Below are 27,822 nucleotides of genomic sequence, written 5' to 3'. Positions count from 1 at the left end.
AAACAAAAAAAACAAGTAATAAAAACTCAGTGAGTGTTTTTTTTTTGTGTGTGCGTTCCCGAGATTAGACCTTCCTTAACATAATGCCGAAAACCCGAAGTCTCTAGGTGGTCTGGTTGAGGAGGAGATAGAAGTGCAAGATTGGTGCGCACAGACAGAACAGAAATCATGAGTTAACAATCGCAATTTTGTCCGTTGGAAAATTGCGCTAAAAACTGTTGATGTGATTATTTTCTGCCTTTCCTATCCCTTCAAATAATGGGAGGAGGAGGAGGAGAGCTTAGTATGCACTAGCTCTAGTTATCTAGTAGTTGACCTATACGGATGACCAAGCTGCTTTATGCGTTTGTACAATTGCACTACTCAGCCACTAGAGGGCGACAACTCCCTGGAACTGGCTTATCCTAACTGAACTGAAGCAGCATATTATGGAATAGTATACTAGCATACTATTTCTACAAAGACTTGGTGAATTCGGAACTGCATACTAGCATCTCTTCTACTATTTATGTCATAGAAAGATATTGTAAAAGTAGTAAGAGTAGTATACTGTGCGGCTCCGAATTTCAATATTAACCAACTGCAGAACCGCGGAACCATACGTCATAGCAGTGTGAGGATGACAGCGCCAGTCTGATGCCGGAAGTGGGCGGGGTAAAAGCATCTAATGGGTGGAGATGGGTAGGTTTAGGGGTGGGTTTAGGGATCAGGGGGTGGTGTCTGAAATGGCATACTTCCCTAGTAGGCGAAAAACAGCATTTAATAAAAGAAGTATGTCTGAATTCACAGTATAATCATAAACGAGTAAGTAAAAAGTACCATTACAATACAAGTACCATTGCATACGATGTACACTTTACTATCCCATGAGATAGTAGGCTACCATAATAGAGGATGCAATAACTGATGCTGCAGGTCACATGATAACGACAACACGGTGAATGTAGCCTAGTATGTCTGGATATCATTCATACTACATACATTCATACTATAGAGCTATAGAGTATCTAGGTATCACCAAGATACAAAAAAAAAGAAAAAAAAAACCTTAAGGGTTACTAAACACGTTAGAAGTGATTTAAAGCAAGAATAAAATAATAAATAAAACATTAGCATAGTCTAAAAATAGGTTTAAATTACAAATGACTTAAATAAATAAAAGCTTAAGCATAACTCTTTCATTTTCTATTACGCCGTGCTCGTTTACTGCACCTCACGTGCATCGGTTTATAGAAGCAAGTGAGCAGAGTTAAATAAGTACCCAAACATGAAACGTCACGAGGGCACATTAAAACACCTCCCAGATGATGAATATCAAGATGTTCTTCAGAGATGATCAAATCAACTTTCACTCTTTCAGTGCCATAACAAAAGGGGCGGGGACAGTTACAAAACCGTCCATTAACGCGGGAGTTTTCATAACAGCAGCGTGATTCAAAGGAAGTGTGTTGAATAACCTCAACTGCATAGACATGGATGCAGATACAAGTGAAATCAGTTTAAAGACGATACAACTTTTACAGGTGAGGTGCGCTCCCGTTTCTCACTTCCAGCACGTGCTGATGATAACTAGTCTGTATAAGTATCTTGCCATTATTTGCATACATACATATGTAAGTTATAGAGACAGTTTATTTATTGCACTGTGTAGCTCGAATGCGTGATTGACGTTTGATTTACACGTATGGCCGAAGCAAACCCGAGTTACACTTTTTAACTTTAGGTCCGCTATGATAGAGGAATAATTGCGACAAAGTAAATCATAGCCAGACAGAACTGCTTGCCTCTCCTGACGACGAGATGAGAAAATTGACCGGATTAACCGTTATGTCGATTATTTATGGCTGAAGAGGCACTGAACAGCATCGAAACCTATTATATTTGGAATAAAATAAAGTTAAGTACTGTAACGGACGAATAAAAACCGATGTGGTCAGTATTATATTGTTTTTGTAAAGAAACTCCTGCAGTCCAATGCAGTGATTATAGCGCCCCCTGTATGACACAGAGCGCAGACATGTGCTGGTCGTTAAAGCAGGATTATTTTTTTGAATGTAAAATGTATAATTTTTAGGAGAGGACACCGTCTCAGAACCCTGGAATGGACGATCCAGTACGCCGGACTTCCCGCCGAATTAGAGAGAGAAAACAAGAAAAGAAACAAATGTTATCCCCAAAATGTCTGACATTTAGGCCTAAGGTGAAAAACACCAGAAAGGGAGTCAAGAGAAAGGTAATGAGATATGAAACATGAAACCACTAATTGTGTTTGTGAACATGTATACTGACTATTACATATTATCTTAGAAAAATGACAGTGAGGAAGAAGAAAATGTTCAAGAGACACAAGCAGACAATGACAACGAATTTCTTCCAGTAAGTGCAAACACTACACGTTCACGTCTACTCCAAAATGTCCACTGTCCACCTGAAAGGCAAAATCCACCTTTTCTGTCATCTCAAACAGGGTTATCGTGAGGGTTTGTCTGAATATGAGCTGGAACGACTGGAGAATATCAGACAGAACCAGGCCTTCCTCAATTCACTGAAGTTGCCACAGGTAAAGCTTTGTAGTGAGGCAGGAGAGTAATTTGGCTGTTTTTCCACATAAAACTTGCTTTTGCTTTACTTTATGCCCTTGACTTAATGAATTAGTACATTGGTACTTGTTTGCAGATTTCTGAAGCTCTGAGACCCAAGCCAAAACCTACTCAGAAAGGCCTGAAAAAGTAACCATTAATAGTAACATTTTGAAATGGCACAATGAAAATGCATATAATAAATAATATTTATTTTAATATAATAATATATATATATATATATATATATATATATATATATATATATATATATATATATATATATATATATATATATATATATATATATACATACAGTTTCTGTTGAAGTGCTCCTAATGTTTAAAGGTCAAAAACTCCACAGTCTCACTTACTAAAGAAATTATTTAATTTAGGGAAAAGACAGAAACAGAGATGCTCCCTGTTCGCAAGTCGCTGCGGTTACAGAGTAAGGGTCCTCAAACAGCTGTTACTCTAGAAATGACCCCTTCTACTGCCATAGAGCCTGTAAGTAACAATTGAAAGTGTTAATGTTAAATTTTAACACCATTTTGACAAAACACTATGAAATGATTGGATATGAAATTAAACAAATGTGTCTTATTTCAGGAAAGAATTGTTAAAAAAGCCCCTGGACCAATACCACTGGATCCAATCAACCTGGAGGAATATGTCAGGGTACCTGAAGATTTATTAAATCTCTGGAATGAGGTCAGTTTTTACACATGGACAAGAACACTCCTATAGAGCTGGTAAGTCCCGCCCCTTCCGCAAAACCCCGCTGGACCTCAAAGTTGAAAAACCGTCAATGCAAGTGAATGGGAGTAAATAATTATTTTCTGGTCCCGTTTGAATTGTGCCATGAATGTGAACATATGTTGTCTGTGAATTTTTTATATAACTTTTCATGTAAAGAATGATACAATTTAGCGGGTAGAAGTTTGATACGGGTAGACTTTGTGTGAGAGCACTTTGTGGACTACAACTCTCGACGCGTTTGAAACGTCAATACCACTAGCACACGGACACTAGCTCACAGATCCCGCTAAACATGGCTGTGTCTTTGGTGCACTTCACCGCCTTCTTTCAGGGAGAGGACAAAATCGTTGAGGTTGGCGAAAACCACGGGTAAGTCAACTTTATAGGGTGACGTCACATAGGCGACATGTAGTCTTTCTCGTTATGTGTTTTCCACAACTGCTAGCCGAAGAATCATACCATATACTGTCAAACTCGTAACATGAAAAATTATATAAAAAATTCACAGACAACATATGTTCACATTCATGGCACAATTCAAACGGGGCCAGAAAATAATTATTTTCTCCCATTCACTTGCATTGACGATTTTTCAACTTTGAGGTCCAGCGGGGTTTTACGGAAGGGGCGGGACTTACCAGCTCTATATTAATCGGAATTTTGTCATATTCCAATTACTTGTGCATCACGTATTAACCCAAATTATGTATGATTTATACATTTTATAGGTCCCATTAAAACAAGATACAGAAACATTGGATTTCAAATCGTGAGTAACATGTCAAAAGGAGAGTGTTTATCTATGCATGTAATTTTGGTGTCTCTTCTGTCAGTTTCAGATGAGGTCAATCTTGTAGTAATTTGTAGCAATATACGCAATGAGAACGTATCACTTTTTTAAAAATGGAATAACATTTTTTTCAGGTACCAAGAAGTGCTGCAGAAATTATCCATCGATGAAGGTTGTGTGGTGAAAGTTGTGAAAGGTCGGGTCTGTTCAGCAGCTTTTCACCCCTCCGCTTCTAGCTTGCTCATGGCAGCAGGAGACAAGTTCGGCCACCTGGGACTCTGGAAGCCAGTGAGATAACAGTTTACTGGAGTGATAAAAAGGAGAGATGTTTGTGAAAGTTGGATGGTGGGAAAGGAGAGATGTTTGTGAAAGTTGGATAGTGGGAATGTGATTAAGTGACTAATGGCTATTCCAAGATTTTCTCTGCTATGCCTATCATAATGTACAATGTTAACTGTGTTTCCCTTAGGATGCTAAATGGGGCGATGATGGTGTACTCTGCTTTGAACCCCACTCTCGTGCAATTACCAGCATGGCCTTTTCATCTCACCCTTGCAACCTCATCACAGTCAGCTATGATGGCTCTGCACGCAGCATGGACCTGGAGAAGGCTGTGTTTGATGAGGTGGAAACTACAGCCAGTCTTTGAAATGTTTACACTGGTCATATGTAGGGTTGGGTATCATTTGAACGTAAGCCATTCCGATTCTGCTCATCGATTTCGATTCTTATCGATTCATAGCTTTGATTCCAATAAGGTAAAAAAAAAAGCAAAAAAAAGTAAAAAATTTAGCACAAAAAAGTAAAAAATTTAGCAAAAAAATGAATTGCAGCTGTATACCATGAACAAAAATCAATAGGCTTAAGAACACTTACACACGGAACTTTGTCTATGGTTTTAACAAAAATATCACAACAAAAACAACTAGCCCAACTAATATAAATAAATAATAAACTAGCACAAATAAATACAACTGAACAACGATACAAATAAAATTAAACAGTGTTTTAAGATTTTCAGGTAGGTGTTGTGTTCAGGTACAGAAACCGTAATCAAATGTAAAATAACTGCGCTTTATAAATAAAATATACATTACAAGTATAGTTAGAAAAGTTATTCAGTCAAGATCAGTGAGTGAATTTTCTCTCTTTTGTTGTTTGATTAATGTTAATTACACGGACGGCAGCAGGAATATTGGGCTGCTGTCACTTTGAGACCCAGTGCACGGAGCCAATATACACATGCGTTTTCTTTCTCAACTAGACAAAACTGACTGTTTTACGACGACATAATTTTGTGTGTATTTGTCCATTCAAGTGGAAGAAGAAGTGAAAGAGAACTTTCTGTGCACTCCTTAGATGTGTGCACAGCACAGAAAAACAGCGCACATGTTTTCTTGCGCTTGAATGGTTTAAAATAACATTAAAATGCACACAAAGGAATTAATAAGAGGAGTAGAAATGTTAATTTTATAACAAGTATGCAATTCCAGAAGTGGAATTGATTTTTGATTCCCAACCCTAGTCATACGTATTTATTGTGTGATATGTGATGCACCATTGAGCAAGTTGCTATTGCTATAGTCTTTGTCCATGTATATTTACAACAGTGTGTAATTGATTATTTGAAGAATTAAATGTATTACTGTTTTACTGTAAATATGATCAGATAAATCCAGCCTTGGTGAGGATAAGAGACTTCTTTCAAAAACAAAAAAAATCCTACTGACCAAAACTTTTAAAAGGTAGTGTATAAATGACAAAAATATTGCATATTGGCTACAATCATTAGAAAGAGAAAAGTGACAAAATATTGAAATTTGTATTTGTGAAGATATTGGAATCTGTCATTTGCAACAACAACAAAACGTTAGTGTGTCCCTAGTAAATCAGCTTACCATCCAATATCTGTTTTTTAATCCTGTTTTGGTGCCATCTTACAGATGTACAGCCTTCAACACTTTTAAAGATAACTACTGTTTTGTACTCAGGTGTATCGCTCAACTTCTGGACTGAAAAGTTTTGACTTTTTGTCAAACGACTGCTCCACTTTACTACTCGGTGAATGGGATGGAGAAGTTGCTGTTGTTGACCGTAGAACTCCTGGGTGAGATCGATGTGCCATCATAAATGTTAAACCTAAATACCCCATACAAATATAAGTATTTACATCATAAATTATAAAGGAAATGTGTGATTGCAGGAAATATGAATCTTTGCATACCATGGCTGAAAAACCCATACGCTGTGTTCATGTCCATCCTGTGCAACAGCATTACTTTGTAGTGGCAGAGAGCAGGTATCACATAACACTCAACTAGACTGTTTCAGTTCATTTTCACCAAATATAATGATCAACGTGATGTTTCACAAGTTGCTGAGTAAATTACATACACTGCAGACAAAAGTATATTTTTATGTTTGTTTGTTTTCTCCTAGTTTTGTGAACATATATGACTTGCGTCATCTAAAACGAAGGAACAGTCTAGCAGTCTGTGAACTCAAAGGTCACCGCCGCAGCGTCTCCAGTGCCTTTTTCTCCCCACACACAGGCAACAGAGTTCTGACCACCTGCATGGACGACAATATCAGGTGCTGAGAGATCACGAGCGGCACTGCTAGAAGTTGCTTGTATTAAATCTTCTTGCAAATGTACCAATAGAGGGTGCCAGAGCATCATGGCTATGTGCCAGAATAGGTTGAATAGGCTTTGTATTAATTTTTTCCATGTGTGTTTTTCTTCCCCCCTTACTACCTATAGTTCTAAACTATACAAAGCAATTTAAATTAGTAGTTAGTAAATTAGTAGTATTTCAATTATTTAATAGTCTTCCAAGAATTGTAAATGCCACCCTCCAAACCGCTTATCCTCTTTAGGGTCTGTTAGAGCCTGAAGAATTGGAAATGCATTACAATTTGTAATACAAATGTTTTATTAACCTTTTTACAATTTTGTTTTAGGGTATTCAACACTTCCCAAATGGATTGCAACACTCCTGTAATAAAATCAATTGCGTAAGTATGGGTGCTATCATATGTGTAAAATCATCTGTTAAATAGCACTGTTCAAAATATTGGGGTCAGTAACTTTAACATTTGTTTTTACATTACTTTTACTTGCATAATTTTTTACATAAATGCTGTTCTTTTTAAACATTTTATCCATCAAAGAATCCTGAAAAATATGCATTCATTTGATTGTTTTCCACAAAAATATTAAGCGGTTTTTAACATGGATAAGAATAAAATGGAGAATTAGAAAATATTTAAGTGATAATAGTATTTCATAATATTACTGTTGTTGTTGTACTTTTGATGATAAGAGACTTCTTAAAGCATTAAAATCTAACTGATCCGAAACTTTTGAACAGTAGTCTCTACAAAAATCATGGTACAGACCGGTTTAAAAAAATAAAAATAAATTGCATAGCGTAAAAAGGGCTGCAAAAATGAGCTAAGCATCATATAACGCTACACAAAGTGGGTGCCAAAATCATAAATTTACAAGCCAAAAACTTAAATGCAGTTATTAACACTAGCAACAATACATTATTTTGTGTGCATTTATCTTTTGTAGATGTGTTCATATTTTATTCTGACTAGATGTCTAGATTATGCAATATTCTATGTTGGAAACGTTTTAGTTTTTTTTTTTTTAAATCAGAGGTGTCCATTGTAACAGCCTGTTAAATTCTTTCTATGTAGGCACAACATGCATACAGGTCGGTGGTTGTCCAAGCTGAGTGCAGTATGGGACCCCAAGCACCAAGATTGTTTTGTGATTGGCAGCGTGAACAGGCCTCGCCAAATGCAGGTATATCACGAGAGTGGTCGTCTCCTTCACACATTTCGCAACATGGACTACCTGACCACAGTGTGCTCCATCACAGCATTCCACCCAAGCAGGAACACTCTGCTTGGAGGCAATTCAAGTGGGAGACTGCACATCTTTACCGAGAGTTTCATCAACTAGGATAAATACATTTATTTACCTGTTTATTGAATTGATTGTGTTGGTTTTCTGCTTCCCTCTTTTTTTTTAAAAGCACAACAAAACACTTGCTTGTACTGTTTTATATAAAATACATTGTTGGTTTTCGTTCTTGTAACATTAAACGTGTAATATTAAAGATTTAAAGACTTGAATAATCATATCTTAGGCATATATTTTGTCTTTAAAAATAATACCATGTGATTCAGTAGCTGATTGTAATTTGTACCTGTATTTTTTTTTAAATGAACATGTTCATCCTGAATTCAAATGCAAAGAAAGTTTATGGTTTTGGTTTTCTGCTTCCCTCTTTTTTTTTCTTTTTTCTTTTTTACACACAACATAGCACTTGCTTGTACTGTTTTATATAAAAGATGTTGTTTGTTTTTGTTCTTATAACATTTAACATGTAATATTAAAGAAGAGGATATAGACTTGAATAAATCTTAGTCATATATTTTTTCTTTAAAAATAATACCATGTGATTCAGTAGCTGATTGTAATTTGTACCTGTATTTTTTTTAATGAACACGTGTTCAAATGCAACGAGTTTATAGTCCAATCTAGCACATTATCCATTAACACACTCACTCCAATACATATAAACTTAAAAAAAAAAAAAAACAGGTTTATTTAAGAATCTGCAGAGTTGCCTTGAGAAACAATTTACTATGGATGTGACAGGCTTTATCTCCTTAAGTTAGACCAGAATTCAAAACAGTCAATGATGAAAGAGGCTCATCACAAGTAATTATTCGATTTTTTTTTTTTTTTCAAAGTGCAAAATAAATAGCAAATCAGTACAAAAGAACAGTAATTTTTCCATCCAAGAGGTTGTTAAACCACACTTCAGATTAGTTTAATTCTGGCAACAGTAGTGGTGCTCAGGAATGGGTGACATATGGTCCTGTACCCGATGAAGAGCTGTAGCTTTGGTACATAGGGCCCAGGCACACGCTCACTCTTTTTTTTTTTTTTTTTTTGCTTTTTTACCCACACAAGCCTATCTACTCATGCAGATATCCAACCATTTACATGGGCCTTACATGTTTTTTTCTTTTACACTAGAAATCTCATGGTGCGTTTCTTTGAGTTACTGTAAGTAAAGGCAATATAAATGAAAATAAGTTAATACAACAGACTGTTCTGAGGTACCACACTGATGAAGGCCACAAGGCTGCATGCACCTCCCATTTCCATATTCCCAACCAAAATTATATTTGGAGGACGGCGTGTATTACCTTAACAAGACTGCACGTGTATGCACCTGCATGTCATGAAGCTAATGTATCGGGTATTAATGTAACCATGTGATCCACTTCATTCTGTACAGCGTTGATCTTTGTTTGAGATGAAAAGAGTTAAAAGACTCTTTGCAAACTATCGGCCCATTTCATTTGAGACAGAACCGGAGTGGCTACCCAATGAGATCAACCAGGAGGTCAAGATGGCCTCCAACTACCTGCTCATTTGCAACTCCAAAAAGATGAGCATTGGTTCTCATGGAGGAACATCTCAATCAACTCATGGTTAATAAGTGCCAGCACAGGCCTTTTGTTCCTTAACATTTATTCAGCAAAAATTATGCTGTACTGTAGTTTCCCACATCCTTTCCAAAATTATAATAGTCAAGTTCCTGGATGGCCACTTCAGATAGCTTAGTTAGGTTCGGTGCATCATTGTTTTCCATATTCTCTGGTGCTGTAAAATTGAAGTTCTCATCCTCATAGTCCTCATGGGGCTCCATGTCTGGTGGGCCATCTGTATCAAAAAACAAAATTAAATTTATATTATAAACATTTAACTGCCATGTTAGAGGATGTTGATCAAATACTGTTGTATTCTTCTCACCTTGTCCATCTGGAGAGACGTCCATTCCATGTTTGACCTTCATGTGTCTGCTAAGATTTCCCTTCAGGTTAAATTTACTCGAACAGCATGCACACTTGAAGGGTTTACTGCCTGCATGGAGGTGCATGTGGCCCAGGAGGTTGTACATTCGGTTAAATGACTTTCCGCATACCTGTGGAAAATGAATCAAAAGCGCTTTACAAACCAGATGGTGAAAGTGTCAAAGAGATGGTGTGAAGAGCGTTTTAAGTCTTACCTTGCATTTGAAGGGTTTCACAGGCAGGTGTACGATCATGTGAGTTTTGAGCGTCTGTTTTTGGACGAATGATTTGAAGCACACGTGACACTGGAATGGCCGGACGCTGGCGTGGATTAACATGTGCCTCTTTAGGTTTGCAGACAATGTAAACTCTCGGGCACATACGTCACACTTAAACCCCTTTGTTCCCTAATGAGGAAAAAAGCACAACCGACAACTAAAATGTGCTTAAGTGCTAAAGGTTTGATGCAAATTGTACATTTTAAATCATACTGAATTTTATGACAGCAGTGGATAATAAGTCTAAACAATCAGTATACATACTGTATGAGCTATTTGTTATGGTATCAACTGAACTACTCTACTGCAGTGTTTACACTGAATTAAGTACTAAAGCTGGCTAGATAGATATTGTGCTACAATGGACATTGTTCAAAGGAAAATGGCTGAGTGAAATTGAGAGGGAACTGAAAATGGAGGGATGAGAAAGGAGAAAAGAGGCCTTTACCAGAGGGAGTAGAGAGAGATGGGAGGAGTTAAAGAAAATAGTAGACGGGTAACCTAGTAAAATCGCATTAGGGTAAAGAGGTTGTAATAAAGGTAAGAGGTAAAAAGAAAGGCAAGGAAGAAGAAAGAATAAAGGCAGAAAACAAAGTGCAAACTGTCAGGTAAATCACTAAAACATTAAATGGGTATTTGTACTGAGACAATTTTACAGACATCATTTCTAATGTAATGTAATATAATGTATAGCATGAAAGATAAATATTCCTTTTAAAATATTCAAAAGAAAAAAGTTAGATAAGTTAGTTAAGTGTATACCGTAATCTATCACTAGCCCTTTACGTTACAGCTAGATTTTGATCTAAATTGAAAACAGTTGGAATGACCCATTATAGCCAATAATTAAAACTATGGCTGATTTACAGTACAGAAAATTTTACTATCATAAAATTATTGTTTACGTAGCATGGGACCACACCGTAACAGAGCATAAAGACACCAATACAACAGCAGCAAGGATATACAGCTGTTCAAAAACACACTAATAGTATCTGTACCTTGGTAGCGCGAGTCTGAGGCTTGTTTGTCTTGTGTGTTAGAGAGTGCTGGCGTAGCTGATGCAGTTGAAGAAACTGGAGGCCACACTGACTGCAGGAGAAGGAGCGCTGCGTTTGGTGCTTCAGCAGGTGATTCTGCAGCTGGCTGCGGTAGGCGAACGACTTGTTGCACTGGCTACACTGGAAGGTGGATGGTCCTTGGTGGCTCACCTGATGACGCTTCAGGTGGGCATAGGTAGGAAACTCCATGCCGCACTGCGAGCAGACGTGGCACCGGCCTCTTTCATGCTTTACTTCGTGAGCACGGAGTTCACTGGGGTAGGCAAAACCACGACGACAAAAACGGCAACTGTAGGGCTTCACGTCGGTGTGCTGCAGCATGTGCCGCTTCAGGTGGCTGGTCTGGGTGAAGCCCTTCTTGCACACGGTGCACTTATGTGGCCTTGTGCCCTGGTGCGTCAGCAGGTGCGTCTGTAGGTGGCTGGGCTGCTTGAAGAGTTTGCCGCAATGTGGACACGCATGTGGCTTGATGCCATTGTGGCCCAGGATGTGCGTGACCAGATTGTACTTGGAGGTGTACGACTTCTCACACATGCGGCACTTCCATCGCTTCAAGCCCTCGCCAACGTCCACGCAGTACGACTCATTGATCTGGATGTTGATGTCCAGTCGGTCGATACGGCGGCCACGGGGTGCCTCCCCTTCCACAGGCTCTGCCCAGAACATCCCCTCACTGTTCTCATCGAAGTCCCCGACCCCTTCCATCTCGCCTCCCTCGTAGCCGACCTCGCTAGCCTGAAAATAGCTGCTAATTTCCTCGCCACCGCTTCCTGCTTTCCCCATGCTATTTCTCGCGTTGTCCCTATCCTCGCTCACCTCATCTACTCCTTTTTCATGTGTGTGGCTCCGGTTGCGTGAAGGCACCTCATGAGGTGTGTGGCTGTGGGAATGAGGGTGTAAATGTTGGTCAGGCGGAGGATGCGTACTCTTGGGGTCTCGGACGCAGGTGGTGCAGCAGTTGTTGGGTTGGGGTTTGGGCAGGACCCTGTAGCTGGAGGGGTCCACCATCTGCATGCTATCTCTGGGCACCATGTTATTCATCATGTGAGTGCAAGAGGGCAAACCTGGGGTCACGACCTCTCCTTTAACGTGTAACGCCATGTCTTGGTGCTCTACAGGGGGTTTACTGTTCTCAGGTTGCCCCTGCCACCTTCTCTCAACACAGCTGGAGTGCATGTGCCCATCCTCACCCAAATTCTCTCCAAGATAGTCGCCATTGGCACCTATAAGCTGGTCAGCGTACTCGTAGTCCATTCTCTCACCTGGCGGAGCGGGGGACTCTTTGGGGTCTCCGGTATAGAAGCCGTTGGGGGCGATGGTGGCGCCAAAGACCTCGTTCTGTGAGATGAGTCCCAACACAGCAGCTTGGGCCAGCGACAGGACCACTACAGGGTCTGTCTGCGTGCCTGCGTCCATCTGCTGGTGCATGGCCTCAGAATAACATCTGACCAGCCGCTGTGTCTTCTCCTCCTGTAAAGCACACACATAAGCACATGCAGATAAGTTTACTAGGTCTTCATGCCTAGTTTCTCTATTAGTTTCGAAACTACCCAAAATCATTTGCAAACTTTTATCTAAAGATATTGTGTGGTTAAGGTATTATGACTATCACACCATTGGCTGAACCGATATTGCTGCTTGTTAAAACAAACAATTGTAATTCTGTTTGGTGCCACTAGAGGTGCAAAAAAAAAACACTTTACATTTGATTGGCTTAAATGTAGTTTCTCCAAAAATAAAACTTTTCATAATATACTCACCCTCATTTCATTCCAAACCTGTATGACTTTGAAGAGCCAAACAGTTTTGGTTACCACTGACTTCCATTGTATGAACAAAAAAACAGACATTTCTCTAAATATCTTGTGTGTTTCACAGAAGTAAGAAAGTAAGATTTGGAATGACGTGACTGTGAGTAATTGAGGGCAAAATTTGATTTTTTTGGTGAACTCTCACTTTAAAACTAGGTAACCCAGTCAGCACTGTCTAGTATTCATACTTGCTACCTCTCCATCTCACTCACAAAACCTCATTCCCTCAGACAGGCGTCCCTTTTTAAGGAGGATTCTACACCTTAAGAAAATCCAAACTCTGCATGAACATCATGCAAATCATGTAACAAAAGTAATTATGTAATGATGACTGTGCTAGTGGGTATTTTCAAGAACAACCGAATATCTTTAAAAAGGACAGTGAAATTCTATACAGACTATAAAGGGAAAGAGAAGGAAGAAAGACAGCAAGGAGAATGAGTGAGTTAACAGAAAGAGAAGTAGAAAAAGAGAGGGAGGGGCAGAGAGTGGCTGGGTGAGTGAGTGAAAGCAAGCAAGAAAGAGAGAGAGTGAGAAATAAATAGAAAGAGAATGAAAAAAAATTAAAGACAAGCTAGATGAAGGATTAGGGTGTGAGAGAGACAATGAGGACTAAAAGCAGCTGAAATTCGAATTTAGAAACTGATCAAATTATAATAAATACATTTTTTTTTTTAAATCACTGCAAAAAAACATTGTGGTCATTAAAAACAAGAATCAGATTCAGATATATACAAAAATATGTTGAGCCATCTGATCAGGCCATTTAATTGGGCCATCCGGTTTAGTGAACACACATACACACACACACACATACATACACAAACAATCTGCTAAACAAACTAAGCCCTCAGAAAGCATCGGAACAGTTGCGAGTGGAACTCACCACATTTTTCTTGGTCTGTGGTTTCAGGTGTTTGAGAGATCTCATCCTGAGGCAAAGTCACAGGTTTGAATTCACCCGCTGCCCTCCCCTTCATACATTATATGTTCTCTGGACCAAAACAGACACTCTCTCCTCTGTGTTTCTCGTACTCTCTCTCTGTTCTCTGTGTATGCGTGTTCTCTTTTTCCTCTCTCACTCTTTTTCTCTCTCTGCTTTCCCCTCCCCCACTCCCCTCTCTCTTTTTCTGTCTCTCTCTCTCTCTCTCTCTCTCTCTCTCTCTCTCTCTCTCTCTCTCTCTGGCGCAAGCACACACATACACACAGTGCTCTTTCCCTCGCTCCCTCCCCCTCTTTTTAATTTTTTCTTTCTTTCTTTCTTTCTCTCTTTCATTCTGTCTTTCTCTTCCTCTTAGCCTTTCCAACTGTCTCACTCAGACATTCTCTTTCGCATACACTTGTGAAACACGTTTGAGAACACAAACATTTATGCTGTGAAAAGATTGTGAGCTCAGCCATAAAGGTATGGGCATACATGAACATCACAGCGAGCACACAAAGAGAAGATGTGTTTGACAGAGCGTAAAAACAGAAGCGAGCTGCAAGAAAGTATTTTAAGAGAAATACAGAAGACATATTCTATAAAACAAACCGGATACAAGATCAAATGAAAGAGTACAAAATGGATATGTATAAGCAGAAGGGAAAAAAGGAAATCATCAGACAGGTTCAAGTAAATGTCTCGTAGGCTGAGAGAGCATACATGCATCTGAGAGAGTCTGTGCTAGGCGAGGACCTTTTGGCCTGTGCGGCGCTGAGAAACAGGAGCATTCAGCTCGTCTCTGTTTTAATGCTCAGCAGACACAATGTGATGTGTATTTATGATCTCACATATGAGAATCCATTTTTTATTGTCAAGCTGTTATGATGCATTTAAGCTTCGCTGTTCTTCATATGCCTTCAAAAACATTTATATGGCATTCTCTCCATGCGAGTCAGTTTATGTGATTGTCACACACATTCAAAAGATACAGGTAAACACACTGACCACCAACCGCAACTTTTAGACGAAATCTTTATTTTTCTAGCTCAACTGTCACAGAATGGAACGCACAGGATTGTGGGATATCAAAGACAGCGAAGGATACATCTATGCTACCTTCAAAAATCGATCAGATGAAGGTATCTCAGGAGACAGGACGTGAAGCTAACTTTGGATTAGGACGTGCCCCAATGCCTTCCTACCATGGAACGCATCTTCCGAGGGCAGCATTTTTAAGATTTAGATCACAACTAATCAGTGTGCATTATTTAGTTTGAATTTAACTACAAAACTATATATACATAATTATGAATATGGCTTTGCACTCAGACTCATGAAAGCAGAACAAATCTGTGTGAAATGTTCGTAAAGCCATTCTTGAAACGCAATTTATATAAAACCGTTTTTATGAATCATTCATCCATACAGAAATTCATTCTGCGTGCGTTTCATGAATAAGGTCCATTGTTCATTAGTGATTAAAGTTAATTTATAACTGTGGTATATAATTACACCTTATTTCTACATTAATTCGCAATTATTAAGCGAGTATTGATTTTTAATGGATTCTAGATAAGTACATATACCTCCATATAAAATGGCTGAGAGAGAGAAGGATTGTGAAAGAAGAGAAAATGGAGGGATGAGGGAGGAGAAGAGAAGCCTTTGCCTGTGAGGAGGGAGGGGGGTATTGTGAGAGAGCAAATGGTGAGAGAGCAATCGAGGGAGAGAGGGGAGGAGATAAAGAGAACAGGAGAGGGAGGGGAGAGAGAGAGAGAGAGAGAGAGAGAGAGAGAGAGAGAGAGAGAGAGAGAGAGAGAGAGAGAGAGAGAGAGAGAGAGAGAGAGAGAGAGAGAGGGGGGGGGAGAGAGGGAGAGAGAGAGGAGGGAGGGAGAGGGAGAGAGAGAGAGGAGGGAGGGAGGGGAAAGATACAGAGAGAGAAATGGGAAAGAGGGAGAATCACACGAAAAGGGAACGATGGAGGAAAAAAGTAAGAAAAGAGAAAAAGTAAACTGTGTGTGTTGTAGGGGTATTACATGAAAACAAATGGAAAAGAAAAAAAAGGAGAGAGAATTCAAAACATTGGGGGAGGGGAAGGAAGAGAGAGAAAGAGTGAAAGGGTCTCCACTGAGAAAGCTTTGCACATCTTAGTAATATACCAAGGAATGTGGTACAATGTAATGAATTAAAGCAATATTATGAAATCAAGTGTGCAAAGAAGTTGAATAATACTCAGCAAGGACAATCACAAAATGCAAATCAGATATAAGCAATGTTTTGACAATTAATATGCAATTACTATGAATAGTGTTTAGCATTTCAAGCCTAGTCAAAACACAAATGCAGCATTAACACTACATCAACACTAGAACTGACAAAAATGTATAGGCTACATTTACAAACCCATTCATATTTCTCTGAATCTGATTACAGTAGAGCTAAACTCATCTGTCACAGGACAGATCACAATAAGAGGCCTGATATCGGTTTTGACTAAATGTGTAGCAGAACTGGTGTTTTGAATCCTTTTGTAAATCATGAAAGCACTAGCAAAGGACAACTAACCAATTCAACTAAAATACAAACAGACTCTGTAGAGGCAGGCATGCAACAAATCTACTAGCCTAGCCACCATCTAAACTACTTATAAGTTGAGATCTTACAACCTTGAATAGAAAGGGCAGAACAATCCCTGCAACAGCATCTCCATTAAAAATCTTGTATGAACACTTAAGTATCACTAAGCATGTTTTTTTTTTTTTTTTTTTTTGTGAAAATGATGGAAAGAGAAATCATTCATTGCTATTTTTACTCCTCAGCAATTGTCTTTGTTGTCTCAAACGTAAAACTAATATAGATGCTGGCCACGTGCAAACAGAAACTATTTTTGTTTGACCACAAAAAGGGAATGATTGCTTTTCCTGACTGCATTTAGACAGTTTTGAGAGCAGCAAAGGTACAGCAGGTAGCTGTAATACCCACATAAAGAGCACTGTGGCATGATTCACTGGACTATGTTTCCAATAGCATCTAGGTCATTCAAGCGTAATGCTGTGCTACAGAAATATCACATAATAAGGTTTACATTACAACATAAAAGTTATCCCATGTAGCAAAGTCTTTAAACAGTTTCAACTGCATCTATATTTTTAACAAATATAGAACAGCCATTGTAGTTTATTATCTTCCATGCCTCATTGCTGCATGATAGCACATTAAGTTCATCTGCACTACTTCATTATCTACACATTGTGCCATTCTTTTTATAAGAAAAAGGTGTATTTTTAGTCCAAATTTAAACACATGATTTTTTTATTAACAAAGTTCGGGAAGAGCACGTTCAGATAATTAACACGAGTGGAGAGCAATCATATACACGATAAGAGGTGTATATATATATTCAGCAGTCTCACCTCAATTCGTTGACAGTTTAACAGCATCCCTCCACCACCAACTTTACTCCCTCTAATTGTATGTAAGTGTGAACTCGTGAACAATAATAATAGAGCATTACACCAAGCAAGCAAGCAGAAATGTATACAAGAATTGGAAACTACCATCTGTCCCAACCAAACCACCTCAAGTAGAGCTACTTTAATAAAATATTGACTTTTAGATTTGTGAAGGTTATAATGCTAATAAAGACCACTAATATCATTCTCATCTACAGATACCTAGGTGAAACACGACTGATTATGTCACTAAGGAGTGCCTGATAGAGGGAAACAGGGATTGGGTGATTTTACAGTATTAAGAAATGGTAAATTCCTCATAGAGCATAGCCTAATTGACACCCCACATCTCTCATCAACTGTATTTATAAGAGCGAAAAATTGACAGTGATTCACACCTCGTGTAACACAAACTAACATCTGTAGGCCTACGTGTTATGCCATCCCTTGCCTCATCAAACCTATTTATTACCATACACGCCTTTAAAAATAAAAAAAAACAGAGGTAGACTGACATGGGTTTTTCAATGACCGATACCACTATCTATAATAGCGACCAAATGCTGATATATAGCTACTGTACTGTACATAAGTATTGCTATTTACATAAACAACTTAAATAGTGACAGATGAATTTACATTAAACAGCATAAATTAAATAAACATATATTCTCGATATTTATTCAAAATGCATTGCTTTGGAAGACTTTGAAACTGATTTAAGCATGTGAACCACCCATTCACACCAAGAAGGATAACTACGAAAACTATAAAGTTTTAATAATCGTTCTAAACTAACCTATAACAATAGCCTGTTCACCCCAACAATGATAACTATAAAGATAACAATAACTATATCGACACCAACGGACAATAACGTTCTGTTTATTACACACGTGCGCTGCAGTTATGTCATCTGCTGCTTTAGGCGGGTGGATTCTTATTGGCTGTCAATGTTTTTTTCGTTCATCTGATATAAAAAACGAGTCTTCAAGTGATTCCAATGATATCGTTCCTCTGTGTTGTTATCGTCATAGCTGGGATTTGGACTCCCCTATTATCGTACAATTAAAGGCCCTTACACACTGAGTCCGAAATTCGCGTCCGAAACTTTCGTCCGTCCAAAAAAAAAAAAAAACGAATCAGGTTCGATTTTCTTCGTTTTTCGCAACCGTAGCAAGCATTTTGAATGGTGTTTTGACAATTCAGAGCCACCGAATCACAAATGCGAAAAAACGCATGCGATAATGTCAGACTCGTGTGCAAGGGCCTTTAGGCCTGTCACACGAAGAACAAGAACTATAAAGATAACTATAATTAAAAAATATAATGTCTCCGGTTGCGTCATCTGTGATGCTATTCGGAAACACCTTTCTCCTAGAAATACTGAAGCCTAATTGGAAAAACGCTATAGTAGCACAACAGCCATGTTTCCATTACCCTTCAAATTGCGCAAATTGTAATTGCGAATTGAAAATACGCCCAAAGGAAACACGTCAATTTCGCAAAAAAAGTTTTTACGCTCTAATGCGGTTGTTTTTCAGGCAATTCGAAAAAGGAATATTTCGTAAATCTGCAATGATAGGAGTTTTTGCGCATTTACAGGTCACGTGACATAGATGGTGCGGTATGTTTGGACAGAAGACGAGACAGAGTTCGCAAAAGTTTTGTGTAAATCTGTAATGGAATTGCAGCTTGTGGCATTCAAGCACATGAATTAGAGGTGGGAACACCTCCTAATTAATGCAGCACTGAACGACATTTACTGAATAAGCCACTCACGAAAAACCCTGAGCATAGTCGTAACACTGCATGAACGCAAAGTCTTGTTCCCTCATTTCAGGGAACTGAGGTTACATCAGTTATCTCAACGTTGCGTCATCTGTGACGTTATGGGGAACGTGCTCCAATCACACAGTGTTATGTGAAGGGTGCTCAAGCCCTAATCACAATATCTCACAAGCACTTACACGGCCAAGAATGCGAATAATACAAGAGATAGACGCGGCGAATCTCAGCACTTAAAACAACTCATTACTGATATAGAATAACACTAAGTGATGCATCAAGCTACAGCGACAGTGGGAAGGAAATGGTGAATCTCAAGCAGTAGTCTCCTCAAGACTGAGTAACTGGGACAGCTTTCCCAGGAAGGTGTGGACCTTGACGCTTTGTGAAGGGATGACATTTGGGCCACGAGTCCTTAGGACGCACCGGTAGCTGTTGGGGTGAGGAGCGCTGCGCAGAAAACAAGCGAGGGCGAAAAAGGAAGAGGGGCTTCGGCATGCTTTGGTGTAAAATGTTTAATGGCAGTCCAACACAACCAAACTCCCCATCATGTGGCCGATGAATTGGGCCGTCACGTTAGTTGCCAGCAGGGTGAGGTCAGTAGCCCGGCTGGAGGATCTACTCGTCCAACCTGCTGCGTTCTGGTTCCATATGGGGGACCACTCCAGGTTGAGTTCCTCCACTGCTTGAGACGGCACGCGGAAGAGCTCCTCATCCACATATGCAGTGTTGCTGCGGTGGGTAGCGGAGTAATCTATGGGACTGGCAGACCAGTCCACTGTATCAGAAGACGCCATGTCTACTGCGGCCTTTCCTCACCGGGCGCTACAAATGAGATGGAAGGGGGCGGGAGCTTGTTTCCCAAAACATCACAGATGACACAACGTTGAGAGACCAATATTGAAAGGGAATAGCTATAACTACATTAGGTATAAGGATAAGGAACTGTTTATTATAAGCACGTGCAGCATTCACCTTGTCTTCCACTGTAAATTCACAAACTCTTTAAAGTCGGGTGAATTCTGATAGGATGTCAATGTTTTTATCAGTCATCATCTAGAAAAAAAATAATTTTGTAAGTGATTCCAACGATACCGTTCCTTTGTGCCATTATCGTTATAGTTATCGTATATAGTGTGGGCTCTGCTATTCTTTTAAATTTAGAATAATTTTTAAAACTTTAGTTAAACATTAGTTATCATGCTTGTTGTGAATAGGCCTTCAGAATTATTAATAAAACTTTAGTTATTGTTCTTTGTGTGAAGAGCCTTTAACGACACAAATGAATGATATTATTGGAAAGAAAAAAAAGCTTGAGCATTTAAAGCGATGTATCAATTGCATGTGATAAATATCATTATTGGTGTGAACAGATCTTAAGTAGGTAATATAGTAATTTATCTTCGAAATCTTCATTTTGGTCTGTCACTTAACAAAAGCATACACTTCATAGTCCTATAAATGAATTTTTGGACAGCATCGTCTTCAAAAGTCAGATTTAAACATCATGCTTCATGCAAGGTCAGTCTGAACACATGAGATGCAAACTGTCATCCAAATGGTAAAAGTAGCTAAACAGCTAACGTTACTTTTCTTTAAGCACGCAGAGCATATGATATGAAGATGCGTGACAATTATCCACCTGACTTGCGCTCAGAGATGTTGGAAAACAGTCGCAGTGATCATCGGTGTTTAATATATTCACTCACTATCTTTAAAATAAAAATGGAAACGAATACCCATGAACCACACCACGACAAATCCCAAGCAAATTCACTAGCCAGCTAACTTAGCTGCATCTTAAAACTTCCCCACATTCTTCAGCATCACCAGCTACATTCAGTCCAAATGTAAAGAGTTGTGAAAAGAAACTTCAGAGACGGAAACTTGAATCCAGTCTGCACGGGGATGGGCCTGCCTTAAGTTTTGCTCCGGTCAAACAGTGAGCTAGGCTAACCGAAGGCGAGTGTGGCCTGCTCTATTCGTTTATGCGGCTCTTTTTCACTCCCTCCATTCCCCTCCCGACGCCATCTGTTTGTGCCATGAGAGAATGTGTAAGTAAAAAGAAACCGCGACATTTTGGCTCTATAAAATGACCTAAATACGGAATCGCTCCCTCGGAAATACGAAATGTAGATGCCAGATGAAAAGCGGAAATGTAAATATCAGCATCCAGTTCAGAGTGCACATTATATTTTGAGGCCAGTTATACAGAAATCGGTGAGTTTCGCTGGGATAGATAGACAGTGGGACAGCTTTTTTTCGGGGGCTATTCGATCAGTTTCGTTTTCTGTTTCTATGGCAATAATGAACGGACCGTTGTCGAACTTACCACGCTCCAAAAATCGGGTGTATACGTTGAAAACACTTTGGAAGATTTGAATGTCGCTTTCTAGTTTGAATTGTTGCTGGTCTGGTTCTCTGTGTTCGGCAGGAAGGAAGGAAGGAAGAAGGGAATGAGAGAAAGAGTGACGTGAACGAATAAACAGCCCGGGCTCCTCCTCGCTGTCACAAGTAAATGATGGAGCTCATGGGCACACAAATATGTGCCCATACCTTTTGCATTTAATGCAAACATTGGCAACACAGACAATGCTATTTGTAAAAGAAATGTACAGAAATTGAGAAATATGATCAAATTACATGCTTTTCAAAGCACTTAATTTATAGATTTAAATCATAAAGCAGTAGGCCTATGTTTATTCTGTATCTGTGTTCAATTAGCATTTTTGTTTTGGGTAATTTATATAAATTAGAAGACTTATAATGTTACATGAAATGGACGTTAGAGGACGCTTCACTACCCTTATTATGCATCGCTAGAGCAGCATGTGTAGTTTCTCGCACAAACAGAAGAGGTCGCCCTGTCATTATATATTGTGAATTACTTCATAAAATGCGAGCAGTGTATTTTAAATTACCATACATTGGTGTATTTAATGTAATAAAAAAAAGTCTTCTAGCAGCTATCACTCTACAACTCTCCCCTTGTTTCCCATTCAAGCTAAGCAGGGTTGATCCTGGCCAGTTCCTGGATGGGAGACCTCCTGGGGAACACGATGATTGCTGTTGAAAGAAGGGTGTTTGGTCTGTGGGGGTTCAATTGTGTAACCTAGGCATCCTGGCCAATTTGCATATTGTCTTTTATCAATCATGGCCTCCTTCTTATTCCCATTTGCACTGGTGGTAAAGGACCCATGTGACGTGTTTGAGTGTGTAAAAAAAGCAATATGAGTGTAAAGTGCTGTAATTCAGGGTTCCAAAGTTGGCAAATATTGGCTAAATTACATGCTTGTACAGAGATTGTATTAGGTGTGACAGTAAAACAGTGCAAAGCAAGGGTTTAGTGGAAGAATAAAAAGTGCATTAAAGCAACAACATGGAACTTTTCCTCTGCGGTCGCCCTACAGGTTGGAAGCGGAATTGTCCATTACCGCTGTCGTAAAATGATTTACGGTTACTGTATATGAAGCATGCAGGTTTTTTTCATATGGGCAATGACAATATTATTAATCTTCCCCCTTTCATAATTTATACATGTTTAGTAATTTATACATGTTTAGTATTTATACATGTTTAGTAGAATCTGAACGAGAATGATAGCGATAGCATCCTAACCATCTAAAACTACCATGTTAGTGTTTACTAGCTACCAGATTGATAATTCGCTCATCTACTAGCTGATTCATGAAGATAAATAAATGGAGGACCAGATAGTTTCCGTAACGTAGCCAGGCAGACAACAGATTAGAAAAACTAAAGATCGTATGCAAGCAATTTACAGTTACTTACTAGTTCAACAGCATGACGGCCAAGTCAGCATCGGTCTGGTAACTCTCCTCCTCCATAAGCTAACGCCAGCGAGCAAACGCTCGACCAATATTGATCCTCGTCCTGCCTTTCAGTTTATCACTCTCCCTTTTCCTCTTCCGACTCTACTCCGACAAAACCTTGGACTTCTTACGTTTCGCTGCTGCTTCAGCCATGACGAAAACATACGCGCTGGTTGGCCACATTTGAGGAAGTGGTGGGCGAAGTGACGTATGCCGTAAAGCAGTCGAATTTTGTAGTTCTTTTTGAGCTCTGGTTACTACCCGCACCCCGAAGTTACATAGTGCCAGTAAAAGCGATACAGACCCCGTCAGGCTCTGGCAGACGTCTCATTCAACCTATTGTAAGTCGATGTACTATCACAAGGGTCTTGGAAATATATTATGAAGGTTGAAAAGTTACATGTTGTTGCTTTAATGATTGTGGATCAGTTGCTTGTGGAGAAGTTCATAATGAGAATAAGTGAGGTAAAGGTTTCAGACAAGATTTTTTTTTTTCTGTAAACCATTTGTTGTGTCAAACAATTGTAAAGCCACATAAAACTGTGATATATCGAATATTGATATTTGATTCAAGTTTATTTATACAGTGTTTCATAAAAGTTCATATTATAATTTGTGATCAAAATTAAGATGTTATAATTTGATGGATTTTTTTTCTTCTGAAATCCCATGAAGTTATTGCTCAGGGTTAGTGCTGATCTGGACTGAGATAGAGATCTGTTTCTTTGCATTGCATCATGTCCCCTCAACATCTGTAACCATTGGGACCTCCAAGCTGGAAAACTGAGCGTGTGATTTGACCCTACAGAAATTTTATTAGGCTTCAAGTGTTCACATCCCATCGGGATGCACGTGGAAGGAGTAATCATTGTGACTCAAAATGTGTCCTGAATGCAGGAATTATAACATACAGCTTGCTTATACACATATACAAGTATCTTGTTTACATGTGCACAAGCACATACACTAACAGGTGGCTACTGTACTATAAGCCAGAACATTACTTCAGCTCTTGACATCTGAATGTGTGAAAGAATCCTTTCTCCTTCTCTGGGTGTGTATCCACACCCACAGCAGGGTGTGTATAGATCCAGTGGGAGAGATTAGCTTGAGAGTTTCTGGCCGTAATTCAGTGCTGTGTGAATCATAAAAAGAACATCCACACACACAACACATGAAGCACATGCACTCTCCCACATTCAGTGACCCAACACCCCCTGTGTACAATGTGAATGGAGTGGCATTCAGCGCTAGGTTGACAGGTCTGTTTTAGCCTAGTTCCCATCATGCAGAGCTGGCCTAGTGTTTTAGGACAAGACTCTCATTAGTATCAAGCCTGGGCATACTGAGTGGAACTAATGATGAGAAGTGAGGTCTAAAACAGCACTTTATGTCCTGACTGGTCTTTTATTAGGGTCAGTGCTACTTTCATTTCAGAGATCCGGAGAATTTTTTTTTTTTTTCTGTCAAGATGTTCAGATATACAGTTTACTTGTTTGAAACCAACCTGTTACTGACAGAGAAACTGAATCAGTTTGTTGAGCAGCTAAAGAAAAAGGCCAGGGCACTGACTTTAAACATCCTGCTCTCAGTTTCTTTCTTTCTCTCCTTCTCTCAGCCTCCCACCCCCCATCCCTTTTTTCTTTCACCGTTTCTCTCACTTGATTCCTGTTTTGTTGCTCTGAGAGATGAGGTAACGGTCCCTAGAGCACTATCCATTCTCATTCAATTTTCATTCAAATATATCTTGCAAACAAGCCTGAATGATTTAAAGAGTGTCCTCTGAGCAGAAAATAAGCCCATACTTTGGTTTTGCATAGTAATGACAACATTATCAGCATTTTTACTCTGAAATAACAATTTATTTTTATGTGTACAGTTCACAAACAAACAAACTGAGTTATGACAGCTCATTATTTCATAGAGTTTGCTGCATGGTCAGGTCATCATTAGACTGTTTTTCTTGTTTTAACATTTCAAGAATACAGCTGACCCACATAGACTCCATGAAGGCCTGTATCTGACATTAGTGTCAAGTTTCATTTTGATAAAAACTTCACTTATAGAACCAAACTGCTATGAAACTGTGTTAGATTCCACTACCTTTCCCTTATTGCATACGTATAAAAGTCACATCCTCATTTCATCCTAATTTTATCATTCAAATTATAATTTAAAGGATAATCCTTCACTCAAAAATAAAAAATCTGTCATTATTTTCTCACCCTCATGTATTCCAAACCTGTATGACTTTGTTTATGGAGTTTGGGTTCCTTGCTATTGTCACCCCTTAACTTGCATAGCTGGGTTTAAATCATAGACTGTAAAAAATAGGTTTAAATACATTAAATAGTCAGTAATATTATCTATTTAACTCCACAGCTTTATAGCTGAATCGAAATTAGTTTCATAACTGATGAATTTTGCAACATCTGACTGAGCTGAATAACGACACTGTTGCCTTCTACTACTTACAGCTGAATTGAACACATTTCGTAATTGATTAATTTTACACATTGAAGTGAACTGAATCAACACTGAACTGCCTGAGCTGAAACATGACACTATTGTAGTTTTTAGAGCTGCTTTGCTGCAGAATTTCAATTTATTTCATAATTGCATCATTGATTTTAATTTTCCTGTTTATTGCTGTGAAGTTGCTTTGAAACAATAAAGAGCTGTATAAATGAAGGCGACTTGACTTTATTCAGTAAAACACAAAATAATATATTTTAAAGAATGTTGCTATGTTGTTTTTGTCCTTACAATAATAGTCAGTGCAGTCCAAAACAACACTGAACCCTACTAACCCTATTGATTAAAAAAATTTCCCCAAAGAATCTTCTTTTTTGTTCCACAGAAGAAAGAATTACAAACAAAAGTTTCATTTTTTGATGAACTATCCCTTTAAGACTTATGGTAAAGTCTAAGACATATTGTGGCTGGTCCTGTAAACTGGTTGGAGGCATAATTTATTTTGTCAAATGGACTGCTGGTCACTCTGACTAACATTAGTTCTTAATCACCACGTCTCCGAGCCTGGGAATGCAATCCCTCTGTTTACACAAGATATCCCTCTTCCTTGCCACAACTCATCAGACTGTTCACGCCATGCACTGAGGGGCAGAACTGCCCAGCAGCAAGATTTAGAACTGGCTTGAGTCCTAGAAGTATTAACAGTTTAGTGACTCTTGGATGTTGTGGTTTCGTTTGAATTTGAAGAAGAGAATGTGACAGCTTGCTCAGTCAAATGCATGTGACTCAGTGTATATGCAAGAGAAAGAGAGAAAAAAAGAATGAGGCAGGGAGGATTTAGGTCTCTCTCTAATATCTTTGGTACTCCAATAGAGTGCTTAAGTTGCACTGTCACGTCTAGATTATTTTGGTTGTCTGCTCTATCTGCTGAATGCATTTGGTCTCTCAGCTCTATCATTGTTTCACACACCAAACCACATTTGATAGATTGTCATAAGTCATCCATCTAGCTGTGCATTTGTATCTCTTCCTAAGAAACGAATGTGTTGGGAGATTTATGTGAAATTACACAGTACTCCATACTGCAGCAGTGTAGCCTAACTCCAAAACCACATGACATTTATTAATTTAGGTGGACACAACTGTGATAGAAGACTCAACATGATAAAACCGGAAGTTCAGGGAACAAAAGCATAAGAAAAATGTTGAATAAGACCTGCAGTTTACCTTTAAATAGCAAACCTAAAATTGTAGACGAAGCTGGTGTGGTCCACTGTGTAAGAGTGTGCACATGACTCAGGGCTCTCATTTCTCATTTGTTCAATTGTGGAGTAGACTGAACAGGTTACCTAGGAGACAAGCTAAATGCTGGTAAGGACAGACACTGAGCTTATTTCAGTAAGAGTAAGAAGACAGTACAGCATGATGCAGAAGTATAAGAATATTTCTCTCTGGTATAGATGAAACACTGTTTTATATTTACACAAGTTCTCCACGGCATGAATTCTGTTATTTCTGCACAAACAGGGTGCAGTTGGTGAATGAATACCAAGTGATCAAAGCAACATTATAACTTTGAATCTCTATCAGGGTGCACAATAGAGTGAACGGTTCAAAAGAATGTCATTGTAAGTAAAAAGAGGATGGAAAAGACTGTACCCGTGACTGAAAAATATTCTTTTGATAACTAACTCCTGTCTAAGAGCACAACTGCTCATTAAACTGCATTTGATGCCAGTCTGTCGTAACTTTACTAGAGATTTCATGGATGCCTGAGCTCAGCTCTGGCCCTTGCTGCTGATCTACCTCTAATCCCCTGTAATTTCCTTTGAGCATGAATTATTCTCCTCAATTTGAAGGACTATCTAACTTTGGGAGTCCCAGAAAACCAGAAACCTAATATATCACCTGGTTGGCTGCACTATTATTCAACTATTAAACAATTTTTAACTTAAAAAAAAAAACTACAACAAACAAACAAGGATCTCAATATGATTACATTTAAAAAGTTCTTGTTTTCAAGATAACAATGGTGACCAAAACTGGGACAGAGTCAAAATCACATAAAAAACAACAAAAAAAGATTCATATGAATGTGATTTTTACAAATTCTGATTCACCATTACATCCTATAACAAAATATATAACAATTACAAATGATCCATGAGTGTTTTAATTTTTATAATCT

At 38.7% G+C, this 27,822-nt stretch overlaps 2 protein-coding genes across 5 annotated transcripts; one reads left to right on the top strand and one right to left on the bottom strand.

Annotated features, from left to right (window-relative positions):
- The first annotated feature begins 1,277 nt into the window (after positions 1–1,277).
- On the top strand, positions 1,278–8,823 carry wdr76 (WD repeat domain 76). 2 transcript variants are annotated; one of them, XM_081359027.1, is made up of 16 exons: positions 1,385–1,523; positions 2,075–2,233; positions 2,308–2,376; positions 2,468–2,560; positions 2,677–2,729; positions 2,975–3,086; positions 3,189–3,290; positions 4,067–4,107; positions 4,263–4,416; positions 4,598–4,753; positions 6,120–6,235; positions 6,332–6,427; positions 6,568–6,720; positions 7,090–7,143; positions 7,834–7,942; positions 8,019–8,713. In XM_081359027.1, exons 1-16 carry the CDS (start codon positions 1,473–1,475, stop codon positions 8,169–8,171), a joined length of 1,671 nt encoding a protein of 556 aa, XP_081215153.1. In that variant the 5' UTR covers positions 1,385–1,472; the 3' UTR covers positions 8,172–8,713. The 2 variants fall into 2 exon arrangements, with proteins under 2 accessions (XP_081215152.1, XP_081215153.1); XM_081359026.1 differs by having other exon boundaries at positions 1,278–1,523; positions 7,834–8,823.
- Positions 8,614–21,785, bottom strand: znf710b (zinc finger protein 710b). Of its 3 annotated transcripts, none has more exons than XM_081359025.1 (5): positions 21,659–21,785; positions 11,291–12,820; positions 10,227–10,418; positions 9,971–10,142; positions 8,614–9,880 (listed from the first exon to the last, which is right to left on the bottom strand). In XM_081359025.1, the coding sequence occupies exons 2-5, from the start codon at positions 12,776–12,778 to the stop codon at positions 9,702–9,704; spliced, it is 2,031 nt and encodes a 676-aa protein (XP_081215151.1). In that variant the 5' UTR covers positions 12,779–12,820; positions 21,659–21,785; the 3' UTR covers positions 8,614–9,701. The 3 variants fall into 3 exon arrangements, with proteins under 3 accessions (XP_081215151.1, XP_081215150.1, XP_081215149.1); XM_081359024.1 differs by lacking the exon at positions 21,659–21,785 and adding an exon at positions 14,048–14,345; XM_081359023.1 differs by lacking the exon at positions 21,659–21,785 and adding an exon at positions 13,111–13,318.
- Positions 21,786–27,822: the final 6,037 nt, after the last annotated feature.

This window comes from Scardinius erythrophthalmus, assembly GCF_964197995.2.
Source record: "Scardinius erythrophthalmus genome assembly, chromosome: 2".
NCBI lineage: Eukaryota > Metazoa > Chordata > Actinopteri > Cypriniformes > Leuciscidae > Scardinius > Scardinius erythrophthalmus.
The sequence above is the reverse complement of the archived record's forward strand: the minus strand, read 5'-3'. Positions and strand labels throughout refer to the sequence as shown.